We start from the raw sequence: 15,896 nt of genomic DNA on the forward strand, positions 1-15,896 counted from the left end.
TGTATTGGCCATTGAGAGTCTTTGAAGCCACCGGTTGGTCATATTGGAACTCCAGTAGGATCAGTCCTCCATAGGAATGAATGGAATTCTACAGCACTTCAATTCAATGTTTCTAGAACAAAATTACATGTATTTAAGTATGTTTTGTTCTAGTGGGGAAAGTAACATTAGTACTAAAATAAAATACTTAAAGGAAAATGTTTTAATATATTTTTCATTTGTATGTTTGGCTCACATAATGTAATTTAAAAGTATGCATTAAGGTTTTCTGTAATATAATAAACATGTCAAAAACGAATGAATAAATGCATTTATGTAGCGTTCAAGATGGCTGCGCGGTGGCATCATTACAGCACCCCCTGTCAGTCATCCAGGGTTTATACACACGACTGGGGACAACTATAATGCAAACTGTTATACGGATACTGCTAGTGTAAGGTCCACTAGATGGCAGCAATTTTCTGTGAATGAGAATGTTTGGAAAATGCGGTCATTTTGTATCCTATTGGGCCTCCATACTTGCTCGCATGTGACAAGATTGGAAGCGGTGTTTGTTGACTGATTCCGAATGTGAGTTGCTAATGTTTCTCAAACAAATAATGCTATTTAGTAAAATAACGTTTATGAAATTGTTGATCTCTATCATTTTGGCAAGTATAATGCAATAGTCACCCTCTATTGTACAGAGCATCATCAATTTACTTTGCAAACAGTTTTTCTTGTTACAGCTAGCAGGAGAGGCTAACTGAAATGAGCCATCTCATTCGTCCATCAAGCTAACGTTAGTTAGCTGGCTAACAATAGCTAGTCCATATGTAAACATAGATAATACGGCAAAGTTACTGGGCAATTCTTCTTTGGTTTATGAATGATATTCATGTGGTGGTCTGTGTAGATACCAAAATGTTTCCTGCGGGACGTTACCTAAGGGATGCTGCTTTGTTATCTTCATAGCCAGTTCAATCCAGTCAAATAACTACACAGCTAGCACATTATGGAACTATGTAATAACAACCCATGTAACTAGCTCACGAGTTATTCGGGTAACATGTAATTGGTTCAACCTGATTCTAAATCATTTACACTAGTATAGTTAATACCTGTTTAGGGCTACTTTACATGCTCACCTCCTTGCCTACAGTATCTGACTCCAAAGTGAAACTTGTCTTCTTAACTTCCATGTTCTCTCAGCAAGATGGCAGAACAGACGACGTTGGACAGCCTGCTGGAAATGGGCTTTGACAGAAACAGAGCGTAAGTAGCAAACTGAATTAATGTGGCTATTTTTCGACACACTAAATATCAACTCTGGTCCTGTCTGTCTACTGCTTTCAGGGAAAAGGCTGTGGCACACACAGGAAACCAGGGCATAGAGCGGGCCATGGACTGGTAAGTCAGCTGGCAGAGGCTTTGGTGAGCTGGCCTCAGAGGCTTCTAAATCCACAGCTCAATTTTACAGATGGTCAGTTGAGTAATTCACATGGAATAACTGATTTGTCATTTCTTTCTTCCATTATGGCTTCCTTCCACAGGCTAATGGAACATGAGGGTGACCCAGACATTGACGAGCCCTATGTACCTCCTGTGGGGAACGTGCTTGGTGGAACTGGAGGAAGTGACCCACAACAGCCCAGCCCAGCAGCCCAAACCGCAGCAGAAGGAACAGACCCTGGTAAGTGGTCAATGGTCAGGGCAGCATATTGTATTGTTATTACTCATATTGTTATAACCTCATAACTATGGCTTGTACTTCCCATTACTGGTTAACATGGTTGTTGGTTTACATTGTTTTCTTGTCCCCTACCTCTTCTATGTCAACTCTACCTTTTAGCTACAGACGGTAGTGACCAGATGATCCATGACGGGGATACCAAACGACCAATGACAGAGGAGGAGAAACGTGAGCAGATAAAGAGGTCAGATAATTCACCTCTACTGAGGTTCTGTTTACACACTTGTTTTATTCTGTCAGTGGGGAAATGTCAGGTTTGGTCAATAATGTTACTCAAAGAGATTATCAAGTGTCAGCAAAAGCTTTCAGTCGAAAATGCAATGAGACAGCATACAATGAAGCCTGTGTTTGTGTCTGTTTCTTTGTGTGTGTGTCCATTTCTTTGTCTACTTCCATGTGTGTGTTTCTGTGTGTACCAGGCTAGAGGAGCTGATGCGGGTGAAGCAGGAGGAGCGGAGAGAGAGGGAACGAGCAGAGGAAGTAGACAGAGAGAAGCAAAGGAGGAGGCAGGGCCAGGAGCTGCTGCAGGTCAAACAGAAACTGCAGGAAGATGAGATGAAAAAAATGGTCGACCTGCGCCAGAGAGAGAAGAATGATGACAAAATGGCCAAGTAAGCCATGAAGTCAATGGGCTTGTTTGATTTGAACTGATTTACAAAATACCTTACATATAAGTATTATTATTTGTAGATCAGCTAGGCAGTCACAATTTACCCACAATGCATCACGGATGGATTTGATGCTCTCAAAATTGGCCAATGGCTGTTGTCTCAAAGAACATTGGAGGAGAGGATCCTTGAACAACCTCCTTCAATGAGCTTTGAGAGGAATTGAGGAAACAAGAATAGCTAGTAAGGTTTACATACACAGCCAATAGTTCGTTTTTGTAAATGTCTCTAAAGTCTATTCCCATTCTACAACTCTTCTCTTTGTCCAATGAATACCCTCTCTTTCTCAGGCAGCGGGTGCGAGACAAGATAGCACGCGACAGAGAGGAGAGAGCACTTAAGGTACTGACTACACCTACTGCATCTGACTCGTATGCTGAACTGTTGCTAAATAATGTCTCCATGTCTTTCATAGAAAGAGTTGAACTCACTAACCCCTTCTACTCCTCTCCAGTTTGGAGGCGGTTCTTCCAGTACAGCTCTAACCTCCCCTTCAGCAGAGGGCCCTCCCTCCTCTCCGCCCAGTCAGGGCCCGCCTCCCGCCAAGAAGGACTATAACGAGTGCAGAATCCAGGTAAGAGGCCATGGATGTCTACAGCCTAGTTCACATTCTGTTCATACTCACAACTGATGTACAACGCATTTTGACACAACAGATATTTTTGATGAGTTTGTCTCAACAGTCAATGTCGTTTATTTATTTATCCTCCTGTCCTCAGGTGCGAATGCTGGACGGCTCGGCGCTGACCTCAGTGTTCAAGGCACAGGAGCCGCTAGCTGCTGTGCGCGTCTACGTCCAGATGAACGGCAACGCCCCCGAAGGCCAGGACTTCACGCTGCTGTCCCCGTACCCCCGCCGCGTCTACACAGAACTGGACATGGAGAAACCCCTGCAGGAGCTGGGTGAGCAGACAGGATGCCCGTCTTACTGGGCTTGAACAGGGAGAATCGCAATAGTTCAAAGGGGCTTCCTCTCCTTCATCTGCACTAATCTGAAAGGACGAGACGTCAAAACCAGCCAAAGACGTACTACTTTCATCTATCCTGTGTTGTCAGATCAGTTTTAGAGGAATCTAATCTGATATTTAGGTGTGTTGTAGTTTGTGTCGTACTGTCTTAACTGTTTTGTGTCATTGTTCAGGTTTGGTGCCTTCAGCTGTGCTGGTCGTTGCCAAGAAATAAGGACCCTGAAGTAAAAACATGCTTTATGAGCCAACCTCAATTCCACACATCATTTATCACAACAGGACAATGACCAGGATGTCAACTATGGATTGATTCTCCTTCAACAAACATTGAGCTTTAATTTTAAATAGCAACACAAGATGGATGACCATTGATTCTCAAGGGGCCTAAAGTGTAAGACATGGCTGCTGTTGAGACACTGCGACTTTCCACTGTATTGAAGTTATAGTTTTTATAAGTTAAACAATTTGACAGTGGTGTTATTGCATAATCACTTGGAGTTACATGGTGGACTGAACATACTTTAAAACTTCACATAATGTACTTTTACGAGAAAGCTGCAAAACTTGATGACCTAAGTCAGCTTTGTATCTTACTGACTGGTGAGAGTTCCTTATATGTGCATGACAGTTAAGATACACTCTTAAGAAATCATGTGTGTCATATCAAGAGTCCCAAAAATGCATTGTGCTTCACTCAAATGTTTTATTGAACAATGTAAAAGTGAAGATTAAAAGTTACATTGTCATACATTTTCAGTGTATTTGTGCATGCCTTTTTTGAGTACAATGGATTGGATGCACTAAAACACAACAGAAATGGAATGGTATTTAAAAAACTGAGTGATTTAAAAAAGGCTAAAGTTGTGTGGTGGATTTAGCCAAACATTTAACAGTTTTCTACTCTGAAGTTTGACCAAACATGACTGATGCTGTTGGTTTTAGACATGTCCACTAGGTACAGCACAGCGTACCTATTCAGTTATTATTCTTTACTTAACCTCTGAGTCCAGAGGCACTGGTACACCTGCATACAACATGGCTTCCCTATCTTCTGTCTGGAGGACGACGACACTGGAGGACTCGAATGGACAGAAACTTGAATGAAGGACACAATAGATTGATCTTAACCTGCTCGTTAATGAAAAGCGCTTTAACTTCACAACTATAAAACACCATTATGTACATTAGAAAAAATGACTAGCCTATACTTCTGGAATGACAATAATACAGGAGGTATGGAGAGACTGTTTTGCTTAAAATGAAAGGGGCTGCATGTAGAAGAGAATACAAAAATAGTTTATCATTAAAACAATGTACAAGAGCACATTTTCAAAGACCAAACGAGTAGTAGACGTCACAGGTCCCACCCCTGTTCCTGATAAAAGATATGAGTTTGCACCCTATTCCCTACAAAGTTCACTACTTTTGACCAGAGCTCTATGGGCCCTTGTCAAAGGTAGTGCACTATATAGGGCATAATGTGCCATTTGGGGTGCATCCATGGAGTTTAAACATGTGAACACTGGGTCGTCAATGCTGAATCATCTCTGGTAACCCCTGCTGTCAGTTGGTGTGTCACAGGAGTTCTCTTCACCCTTAGCTGGGAGGGTAGTAACCCTGATTGTAGTTCCAGGCTTGCTGGTAGCCTCCGTATCCCCCATACTGTGGTTGCTGAAAGAGAAGAACACTTTAAAAAAGGGCAAGTGAAGGAACACCCGCTCTCTAAACAACATTTTAGTGCAGGGGTATTCAGATCTTACCCTACGAGGTTCGGACTACTTCTGGTTTTCTGTTCTACCTGATAATTGCACCCACCTGGTGTCCCAGGTCTAAATCAGTCCCTGATTAGAGGGGAAGAATAAAATAAAAAAAAGCAGTGGAACTGGCTTTGATGTTCAGATTTGAATTTGAGAGCTTCAGTGTCTCTCCTCTATCTGGCTCAATTTCAAAAGAAGCACTGATCGTTTAAGACCGTATGTAGACGATATTTGGCTCGTATCAGTTTGTACAGCGTAACAATCCCTGTCATACCTGATGCCAGCTTCCATATCCTCCATAGCCTGCATGAACCGTACTCATGTCCCCACCCATCATGGGTGGAGGTGGCGTCGTCATGGGGACATGGGGCATTGTGGGAGGGGCTTGTGGTGGAGCAGGCACAGCAGAGCCATCTTCTCCTTTACTCATCTTCTCTGGGTCCTCACTGTCTCTGCAGATCAATCAATATAACAACTGCGTCAATAACCAATCCATGAACAGTTTACCCATTTGCTTCTCCATGAACAGCTTCAGATCAACAAAAAAAAGTGTCACAACATCACACAATTTTACAGGTATAAACCCTTGCATGATATTGATAGATACGTTATAATCTCACCCGTTCTCAGCCACTCTCTTCTTGTTGCCGAGCTCTTTCAGTAGCTTCTGATGCTCCTCATAGACTGTTAGCACACTGCAGGCCAGAGAACAGCAACAGCACAGTCATTTAAAACATGGTAAAGTGATGCTCCTCAGACTGTTGGCACACTGCAGGCCATAGGACAGCAACAGTACAGTCATTTCTCCTGGTTGGTTGATTTTATACCATTAAATCAAATATGGGCAGAATAAAATGCTTGTTTTATTTTCTCCAGGTTCCTGATTGTATCTAAAAACAACAAACAATCCTATGACCCCTGACCTTTGCACAGAGGTCCCATAGTCCTCAGCGTACTGCAGGCCCCTCTGGGAGAAGAGGATCTTGGTCTGTGGGGAGAGGGGTGCGGCCAGCGCCCGCGTCACACACTGCTGCACCCCCTCGGCCGACCCTCTGGGGTCACCGGACACCTCCAGCTCCAGCAGGTTCAGGTGCAGCTTACCGTCATCCTGGAAAACAGAGGGGACATTAAAGAGGGAACAACAAACAATGATAAATGATGCTCTGACAGGTTACATTTTCTATGAGGTTTAGATCTGGACTATTTTCCATGTTCCATCCCTGATATTCAATCCCAATTGCATCTTAAATGTGATCCTTCCTTTTTCAGTCGATGCTTAGAGCGTTGGGCCAGTAACCGGAAGGTTGCTGGATTGAATCCCAGAGCTGACATGTTAAAAATCTGTCGTTCTACCCCTGAGCAAGGCTGTTAACCCACTGTTCCCCGGGCACCGAAGACGTGGATGTTGATTATGGCAGCCCCCAGCACCTCTCTGATTCAGAGGGGTTGGGTTAAATGCGGAAGACACATTTCAGTTGAATACATTCAGTTGGACAACTGACTAGGTATCCCCCTTTCCCTAAATCTTTTCATTTGTTCCCCTCCTCTCACCGGGCTAATCTCCAGCGCCTCCTGCAGGACTCCCCGGGCCTTGCTAGGGTTCTTGCAGAGCTTCAGCAGCAGCCGGGCCAGTTTGATGGAGTAGAACGCATGGAGGTGAGGTGTCTCTTTGGCCTGGGCCACCGCGTCCCTGAGCAGAGCTTCTGATTCATCTAGCCGGCCCGCCCGTCTCTCTAGCCCCGCCCTGCGCAGCCGGACCATGGCCAATCCCGGCACTGAGGTTTCCAGAGCCTCCAACACTCGCCGTGCCTCTGTTAGGTCACCTGGGAGGAGATGGAGGGGAGGAGGACGTGAATGGGCTACAACACTGGGTAATGGTGTCCTGTGTATCACATTTGAGGTGAAAGTGAAAAGGTGAACAATGTGACGTATCTCTTCCTCTCTCACCATGCCTCTCCTCGAAGGTGGCCCACTGCAGGTGCATGGTGTGTTTGTGGGCCAGGTGGATCTCACAGGCTCGCCGAAACACTCCCCGCGCCTCGTCCAGACTCTGAGATTCCAGGTACTGAACATACTGAAAAACATGCATTCAGTATACATTAGTCACACTGACATACAAACATGTTACTGACACACACACCCTGCAGCCCCTCCTTACCTTGGTCCAGAACTCCTCGTAGAGAGCGCAGGCAATCAGACAGCGCTCAAACAGGATCCGTACCCTCCGGTCTCCCCCGGCAACGATCTCACTGCTCTTTGACCCCTCCTTTTCCTCCTTTTGCTCCTCTTCCTGGCCCTCCATGGCCTCTGGTTCGGTCTCGGTCTTCACCTCCTTTTCACCGCCCCCCCCCAGCTCGGTGAGCTCCCAGTCCAGGTAGGAGTGCCAGGCCCTCAGCTGGGTCCGGTCCAGAGGCTTCACGTGGAAATATGGACGCTTGATCTGGAAAGAAGGGAGGAATGGGAACAGAAGAGAAGATAAGTAAATGTTTCCAACCAATGAAAGTACACTACTTGACCAAAAGAGTGTGGACACCTGCTCGTCGAACATCTCATTCCAAAATCATGTTTACTAATGTGGAGTTGGTCCCCCCTTTGCAGCAATAACAGTCTCCACTCTTCTGTGAAGGCTTTCCACTAGATGTTGGAACATTGCTGCGGGGACTTGCTTCCATTCAGCCACAAGATTATTAGTGAGGTCGGGCGATTAGGCCGGACTCGCATTCCAATTCATCCCAAAGGTGTTCAATGGGGTTGAGGACAGGGCTCTGTGCAAGCCAGTCAAGTTCTTCCACACTAATCTCGGCAAACCTTTTCTGTATGGAACTCGCTTTGAGCAAGGAACATTGTCATGCTGATGTTTCCACAAAGTTGGAAGCACAGCATCATCTAAAATGTCATTATATGCTGTAGCATTAAGATTTCCCTTCACTGGAACTAAGGGGCCTAGCCCGAGCCCTAAAAAACAACCCCAGACCATTATTCCTCCTCCACCAAACTTTACAGTTGGCACAATGCATTGTGGCAGGTAGCGTTCTACTGGAATCCGCCAAACCCAGATTCTTCCGTCGGACTGCCAGATGTTGAAGTGTGATTCATCACTCCAGAGAACACGTTTCCACTTCTCCTGAGTCCAATAGCGGCAAGCTTTACACCACTTTAGCCAATGCTTGGCATTGCGCATGGTGATCTTAGGCTTGTGTGCAGCTGCTCAGCCATGGAAGCCCATTTGACGAAGCTCCCGACAAACATTTCTTGTGCAGAGGCAGTTTGGATCTCGGTAGTGAGTGTTGCAACCAAGGATAGACCATTGTTACGCGCTACGCGCTTCAGCACTCGGTGGTCCCGTTCTGTGAGCTTGTGTGGTCTACCACTTTGCGGCTGAGCCGTTGTTGATCCGAGACGTTTCCAATTCACAATAACAGCACTTACAGTTGACCGGGGCAGCTCTAGCAGGGCAGACATTTTACAAACTGACTTGTTGGAAAGGTGGCATCCTATGACGGTACCATGTTCAAAGTTACTGAGCTCTTCAGTAAGGCCATTCTACTGCCAATGTTAGTCTATGAAGATTACATGGCTGTGTGCTCGATTTTATACACCCGTCAGCAACAGGTGTGGCTGAAATAGCCGAATCCACTCATTTGAATGCGTGTCCACATACTTTTGTATATATAGCGTGTCATGCTTCAATCATTGCTTCTGAGTTGCACATAGAAGGGATGTGTGTGTGTTCCAGGGGTAACTCACAGCTTCCTCAAAGTTCCACCTCTTCCTGACCTCTCCCTCCAGGTCTTGGTACACCTTCTCTCTTCGAGCCAATAGGAGCTCTCGCATTTTCGGAATCAGCTCTTCCTGATTGGGTGAAACATAACATGACAGTTATGATGGCAGACTTTTAAATCCGTGTAAAATCAAAGTTAAGATCCTATACCATAGCCTTACTCCATAGCTTGAAATGTCTCCACTTTATGCTATTTTGGCAGCATCTGACACTCGTGTTAAATATCATGTTAAATCTTAATCCAACATTACTAGGGATTTGTCATTTGTAATCCACCTCTGTAGGTTCCTTCTCTTCCCCAGGTGGTAACTCCTCTTCCCCCTCAGCCAACTCAGACTTCTCAGTCTTGTGGCTCTGTTTAGATTCCTCAAGCAACCCCTCATACTCCACTGCTGAGAGGACGTCCTTGGGCGCATGGGCATTAAGATGAGTCTTGAATCTGTAAGAGAGAGATAGGAGGGACGGAGAAAGTGGATCAGATTCACCAGGTCAGCAAATATGAGGTCCATAATGGGAAGTGAGTTTGATAATTATTAAAATCTATCATTTAATAAAAGGTTACGATTTTATACTTCATATATATATTTTTTACCCCCTTTTTCGATATTGTCTCATCGCTGCAACTCCCCAATGGGCTCGGGAGGCGAAGGCTGAGTCATGCGTCCTTCCCGAAACATGACCCACCAAACCATGCTTCTTAACACCCGCCCGCTTAACCCGGAAGCCAGCCGCATCAATGTGTCGGAGGAAACACTGTTCACCTGACGACCGAGGTCAGCCTGCAGGCGCCCGGCCCGCCACAACGAGTTTCTAGAGCGAGATGAGCCAAGTAAAGACCCCTCGGCCAAACCCTCCCGACGCTGGGCCAATTGTGCACCGCCCTATGATAATCCCGGTTACGGCCGGTTGTGATACAGTCCGGAAACGAACCAGGGTCCGTAGTGACACCTCTAGCGCCTTTGACCGCTGCGCCACTCGGGAGGCCCTATAGTTTAGAGTTTTGACTGATTTGAAGCTCTACTCTTTTTCTTAGTAGAGAGAGTGTACTGTTTGTGAATGTGTATAGTCTCACTTCTCATAGTGGCTGCTGTACAGCTGAGTGGGGACTCTGAGGACTCTGTCGTAGACTCCAGTGGCAGCCTTCATGTCTCCCTGCTCCTTCTCCCACTCGATGTACAGCTCCCACAGACGGTCAGAGTGGAAGTCCAGTCCTGCTGCCGTCACCGCCTCCTCAAATGCACTGGGGAGAAGTGACAAGAGACAGGTATCAGGCTATCTGACATCTATTAAAAAAGAGTTAGGGCTCCGTATCTTTATTTGAACATTCATTCTGTGAATGAGAATAAATACTGAATTAAAACATTTGGAGTGTTCAGGCTAATATTGAAAGTAAAGGCTGGCTAGTGTTGAATGTATATAAGTGTGGTACTGTGTGTTTAAGAGTATAGGAGTGTGTACCTGCGAATGCGCTGAGAGGACTCTGGCAGGTTCATGTTGAGCGTGCCCAGTAGCAGGTTAATGTAGTGGATCCACAGATCTACACTAAGGGGAATGGCCTTCAGACCCTGAACACACACCTGGAACAACAAAACAACATTACACATGAATGTTATGGAACTAAAGCCATTACATACTGTGAGAGAGAAGAATGTGCCTTTTTGTCAATAAAAAATGTCAGTCAGCAGACCACATAACAAGACACACATCCATGTGCCAAACACACTCCACCTCATCCTCATACCTCCTGAGCTTTGTTGGTGTAGCCAGCACGTCGCTCCAGGTCAGCAAACTTCTTCCAGTATCCGTAGCACAGTGGGTACCGTGCCAGAAAGGCTACCAGCGCCCGACGTGACGCTGTCATGTGACTCTGGGGACAATTAGAAATCTGGTTAGCTGCAAATTCCACTTCAACAGTGCACATCTGAACAACAGTGGTATAGTTAGCTATGCATTATTAATGCAGAAGAGCTTTAGGCGTATGACAAAATGGCAATAGGAGTCTTGTCTGTCTCCTCAGCTCTTTTCACCTCTTGCTCACAGTACTGCAGTAGGTCAGTCCAGCTAGAGAAGTCCTGTGGATTGTCATGGGCCAGCTTCCAGAGTCGGTCAAAGTCCGCAGGGAACTCTCCGTCTTCTTCCTCCTCATTCTCTGCCAGAGGCATGTTGTATGATGTCGCAGCTGCTGCTTCTGGAGCCTCAGAGGCTCCTCCTCCACCATTCTCCTCTGATGCCTCTTCCTTCTCTGTTGGAAGTTGGACAGCCTCCATGGCTTCCAGAGCTATTAAATGAGAAATTTAGAAAGTTACACATGGAATAATTTGTTTTATCTATAACACAAAGAAATGGCTGGCCTGCTCAATGACGCATAGTCCTAATCAAATGTAATTTACAGATTAAATGTAGATTACTGCCATTATAAGGGGAATTCCAATCACTGATGGTGTTTTTAGCCAATCATTGATGAGTATTTCTAGGTACTACACACAAATCACTACACTCATAACAATGGCCGGGGACGGAGCAGCAGGGGGCATGATGCGACTAATGTCTGCATCTACACTGGTTAGATCAGCTTACTATACCATAATAAAAGACCCGGCCTGGCAAGTACTAGCTAGTGCAGGGATGGGTAACTGGCGACCTGACTGGAACTCAGTCGGGGCCTCAACCTACTGTTGAGAGTTAAAATCGTAGAATACAATTTCAAAATGTCAAAATGTGGTTGTGCATCAGCAGTTTTTCTTGTTATATCAGTCACTCAATTAGCTAATTTCAGCTAACATTTTTTAGATTGGTAAATTAGTCTAGTGACAAGCTAGTCTAGTGGCAAGCTATCTAAATTTGTAGTAAACGTGCCTGAAGACTCAACGTTGAATTGCATAGAATTCTGATGTTTAGGCAAGTAGTAATCATGGTCGAATTATCGACCCGGGGCCCCAATTGAATTTGGCTAGTCACTTGCACTCAGATATCATATTAAAAACGGCAAACATTTTCTCACCACCCCATGGCAAAATGTGTAGATTTGCAGCAAAGTTGCTTTAAAACTGCAACACTTTCTATATGCCCCCATTCCAAAATGTATAGAATTTAGAACTGACCCCAAATAGTCGACTGGTCGATAGGCTGTTGGTCGACCAAAATATTTTTAGTCGAGCAGTAGCAAATATACAGTATACATTTCCTACATTGTAGAATAATAATGAAGACATCAAAACTATGAAATAACACATATGGAATCATGTAGTAAACAAAAAAGTGTTAAACAAATCAAAATATATTTTAGATTCTTCAAAGTAGCCACCCTTTGCGTTGCTGACAGCTTTGTACACTCTTGGCATCCTCTCAACCAGCTTCATAGGGTAGTTACCTGGAATGCATTTCAATTAACAGGTGTGCCTTGTTAAAAGTTAATTTGTGGAATTTCTTTCCTTCTTAATGCATTTGAGCTAATCAGTTGTGTTGTGACAAGGTAGAGGTGGTATACAGAAGAGAGCCCTATTTGGTAAAAGACCAAGTCCATGTTATGGCAAGAACAGCTTGAATACGGAAAGAGAAACAACAGTCCATCATTCCTTTATAACATGAAGGTCAGTCAATGCGGAAAATTTCAAGAACTTTGAAAGTTTCTGTAAGTGCAGTCTCCAAAACCATCAAGCGCTATGATGAAACTGTCTCTCATGAGGACCGCCACAGGAAAGGAAGACCCAATTACCTCTGCTGCAGAGGATAAGTTCATTAGAGTTTACCACCCTCAGAAATCGACAATTAACTGCACCTCAGATAACAGCCCAAAAAATGATTCACAGAGTTCAAGTAACAGACACATCTCAACAGCAGCTGCTCAGAGGAGACTACGTCAATCAGGCCTTCATGGTTGAGTTGCTGCAAAGAAACTTCTACTAAAGGACACCAATAAGAAGAGACTTGCTTGGACCAAGAAACACGAGCAATGGGCATAAGACTGAGGGAAATCTGTCCTTTTGTCTGATGAGATATTAGACCGAGGAAAATGTTAGATTTGGGGTTCCTACCCGCTGTGTCTTTGTGAGACTCATGGAGGAAGAGGTGTGATGGTGCTTTGCTGGTGACACTGTGATTTATTTAGAATTCAAGGCACCCTTAACCAGTATGGCTACCACAGCATTCTGCAGCGATACGTCATCCCAACTGGTTTGCTCTTAGTGGCACTATCATTTGTTTTTCAACAGGACAATGACCCAACACACCTCCAGGCTGTGTAAGGGCTATTTGACCAAGAAGGAGAGTGATGGAGTGCTGCATCAGATGACCTGGCCTCCACAATCACCCAACCTCAACCCAATTGAGATGGTTTGGGATTAGTTGGACCACAGAGTGAAGGTAAAGCAGCCAACAAGTGCTCAGCATAAGTGGGAACCCCTTCAAGACTGTGGAAAAGCATTCCAGTGACTACCTCATGAAGCCAGTTGAGAATGGACAGTGTGTGCAAAGCTGTCATCAAAGGCAAAGGGTGGCTACTTTAAAGAATATTAAATATATTTTGATTTAACTATTTTTTGGTTACTACATGATTCCATAAGTGTTATTGTATAGTTTTGATGTTCTACAATGTAGAAAGTAGTCCAAATAAAGAAAAGCTCTTGAATGAGTAGGTTGAATGACTGCTACATATATATGGTGTGTGTAGGGGGGCGGTACATCCTGTATAAACACAAACTCACTCCCTTGATAACAGAACTGCACTGCTCAGCGAAGCACAAGAAGTACCCAGTCTTTTGCTGAGGCCGTGTCACCGTAAATGCTGCATGGCCAATGCAGACGTCAGATTGACCATGCGCCCAGATGCACAATGCACTTCTATCTCCAGAATGCGCTCTCTCCCACCAATTTGTGAACATTCATTGTTTCATAACTTCATTGTGTGAATTGTTTGCATTTGATTGTTAGTGTCTGTCAATTCCCCATCATATATCACCAGTAGTACATTTCTCGGTAATTCCTAATCTACAATGTTTCTTACTTTCGTTATGGTAATTTCTGTTAATGCATTCAATATTATTCCAGTCTTACAGTTCATTGTCAGAGTTGACACTGTAGAGCGCACAACATATGCTACATATGTGAAGTGAACAACACAATTTAGTCATTGCCTTTTGTTTTGAGTGCTCATGTCAATGTTGAGTAAGGACACGCATGCATAGAAGTAGGCCTATAGGCTACCTGGCCTGCGCACAAATATAGGCATATAAATGGGGTATAGTATTTTTGATTGGCTTCAAGCACAATCACTAATGAGCTGTGGAGCTTCTCAAAGTAATGTTTTCACATCAAATAGTAAGGAAACGAAGACTGTTTTTACATCCATTGAGCATTACACTACTTCCTCAATGTATTTGAAAAAAATCTTTCCAGCCCTCTCCCTTTCGATAACCACTCAGCGTGTAATGCTCTGATCCAGTGGAAACGTCATAAAATAGGTCTACCTGATTACTTATCAGTGCTTGTCATGGACTGAAATAGGTTCAGGTACTCATTTTGGGTGCTGGTATTGTTTATATGTAGTTGCAGGATCTCCACAATACTTTTGAGCTAATATTCTAGAAGAGGAACAGGAGCTCAAGCAGTAAAACAGTTGAGGTGCTGGTCGTCAGCTACGGTGAGCCTACAACTGTGTCCGTCTTGAGCTCACTGGTGGGAAACTGAGGGCCCAGAATATTTTATACAATGTTACAGGTTCGCTAGTGCAAGCTACAGGCCAGACCCAAGGTGATGCAATGTTTCAAGTTTGTTGCAGACAGGCCAATATGATTTATAGGATATGTATTTTTAAATCAGGATATTTTCTACCTGCAGGATGTACTGTTTTTATTTGTTGGCTTTATGTAGGCAATTTTACATAGTTGGAAGTGGCAATAGAAGCTACTTTTTAGGTTATTTTCATTTGGATAGAATGAAATTATTTAGAAATATGAAGACGTTATTATAAATTAAATTTAACAGTTCAAGGAAAATGTGCATATGAAAACCATAACTGGCACGCAGATCGGTAGAAATTGTAAGAAATTGCCATTCCACGTGAGAAATGGTTGCCGACTCCTTGTGTAGCCTATTACCGGAAACTTCAGGAGAGTAATGGCAGAATCGGAGAAAGCCAGTAGGAACAGAAAGAAAGAGTTGGGTCAGCTTAAGGTTACCTACATCTCTGGTTCCCTCAAGGCATTGGTGTCTTATTTCATCAAAAGCTTAAAGCATCAGACAAGCTCAACACATATAGTTATTTAAATCATATGGAAAAATATGTTCCAAAATTGACTAATCAATTGATCTTAAAAGATTGATGACTTTCGCTGGACCAATATTTTTTTTTAGCAGGGGCCAGCCCTGGTAGAATTGCAGGAAATGTATTTAAAAACGTCCTTTTCTCCCCCTCTATCCACTGATGGAAAAAGTTTAAATATTTTGCTCACAAGGTGGGGGTAACAAAATGTAGCTTAGGGCCCCCAAAAGGCTAGGACCGGCTCTGACTACATGTGTAGGTATGGATGTGTGTATGCAGACCCGCGAGCCACTGAGGCCCCCCATAATGAGTTCAGATTTATTGTGGACCCCCACCCCCCATCAAAGTTGCCCAACCCTGTGCTAGTGCATTAACTCTGGTACTTGCTAGGGGGAGGCAACTTTCGGTTTCTCCAGTTGGCGCAACGTAAACTCATATTAGCCATGTCAGCTAGTTAACGTTAGCTAGCCAGCCATCTTTTCACAGGCGTAGTTGCGACTGTTAGCTGACAGTAAAGATACAAACGACTATACATATGAATCCCGCGTTACCATTGAATAACTTCGTGAATATATTTAGATTATTTCATGTTTTTACAACCTGAAGGAGCCTCCATTAGCCCGTTGGTGTTCAGGTCTTCTGAATCCGAGCCTTCTGCCGCCATGACAAAAAAAATACGTCACTTCCATGCGACAAGTACTGTCTGCAAGATAACCGAATAAAAAAATTTG

At 44.1% G+C, this 15,896-nt stretch overlaps 2 protein-coding genes across 5 annotated transcripts; one reads left to right on the forward strand and one right to left on the reverse strand.

The window, feature by feature from the left end:
• The first annotated feature begins 469 nt into the window (after positions 1-469).
• LOC115130936 (UBX domain-containing protein 1-like) lies at positions 470-4,118 on the forward strand. 2 transcript variants are annotated; one of them, XM_029662529.2, is made up of 10 exons: positions 470-570; positions 1,192-1,254; positions 1,336-1,389; positions 1,533-1,672; positions 1,832-1,916; positions 2,152-2,343; positions 2,691-2,742; positions 2,855-2,974; positions 3,120-3,303; positions 3,542-4,118. In XM_029662529.2, the coding sequence occupies exons 2-10, from the start codon at positions 1,196-1,198 to the stop codon at positions 3,580-3,582; spliced, it is 927 nt and encodes a 308-aa protein (XP_029518389.1). In that variant the 5' UTR covers positions 470-570; positions 1,192-1,195; the 3' UTR covers positions 3,583-4,118. The 2 variants fall into 2 exon arrangements, with proteins under 2 accessions (XP_029518389.1, XP_029518390.1); XM_029662530.2 differs by having other exon boundaries at positions 530-570; positions 1,196-1,254.
• On the reverse strand, positions 4,052-15,865 carry LOC115130935 (pre-mRNA-processing factor 39-like). Of its 3 annotated transcripts, XR_010464146.1 has the most exons (15): positions 15,766-15,865; positions 10,934-11,184; positions 10,648-10,773; positions 10,365-10,483; positions 9,979-10,146; positions 9,183-9,345; positions 8,873-8,977; positions 7,284-7,565; positions 7,073-7,199; positions 6,677-6,948; positions 6,049-6,233; positions 5,746-5,820; positions 5,400-5,577; positions 5,129-5,209; positions 4,950-5,039 (listed from the first exon to the last, which is right to left on the reverse strand). XR_010464146.1 is itself a non-coding variant. In XM_065019850.1 (14 exons), the coding sequence occupies exons 1-14, from the start codon at positions 15,827-15,829 to the stop codon at positions 5,198-5,200; spliced, it is 2,127 nt and encodes a 708-aa protein (XP_064875922.1). In that variant the 5' UTR covers positions 15,830-15,865; the 3' UTR covers positions 4,052-5,197. The 3 variants fall into 3 exon arrangements, 2 of the variants coding, with proteins under 2 accessions (XP_064875922.1, XP_029518387.1); XM_065019850.1 differs by having other exon boundaries at positions 4,052-5,209; XM_029662527.2 differs by lacking the exon at positions 5,129-5,209 and having other exon boundaries at positions 4,052-5,039; positions 15,766-15,864.
• Between the last annotated feature and the right edge of the window lie 31 nt (positions 15,866-15,896).

This window comes from Oncorhynchus nerka, linkage group LG6, assembly GCF_034236695.1.
Source record: "Oncorhynchus nerka isolate Pitt River linkage group LG6, Oner_Uvic_2.0, whole genome shotgun sequence".
In the NCBI taxonomy this organism is placed as follows: domain Eukaryota; kingdom Metazoa; phylum Chordata; class Actinopteri; order Salmoniformes; family Salmonidae; genus Oncorhynchus; species Oncorhynchus nerka.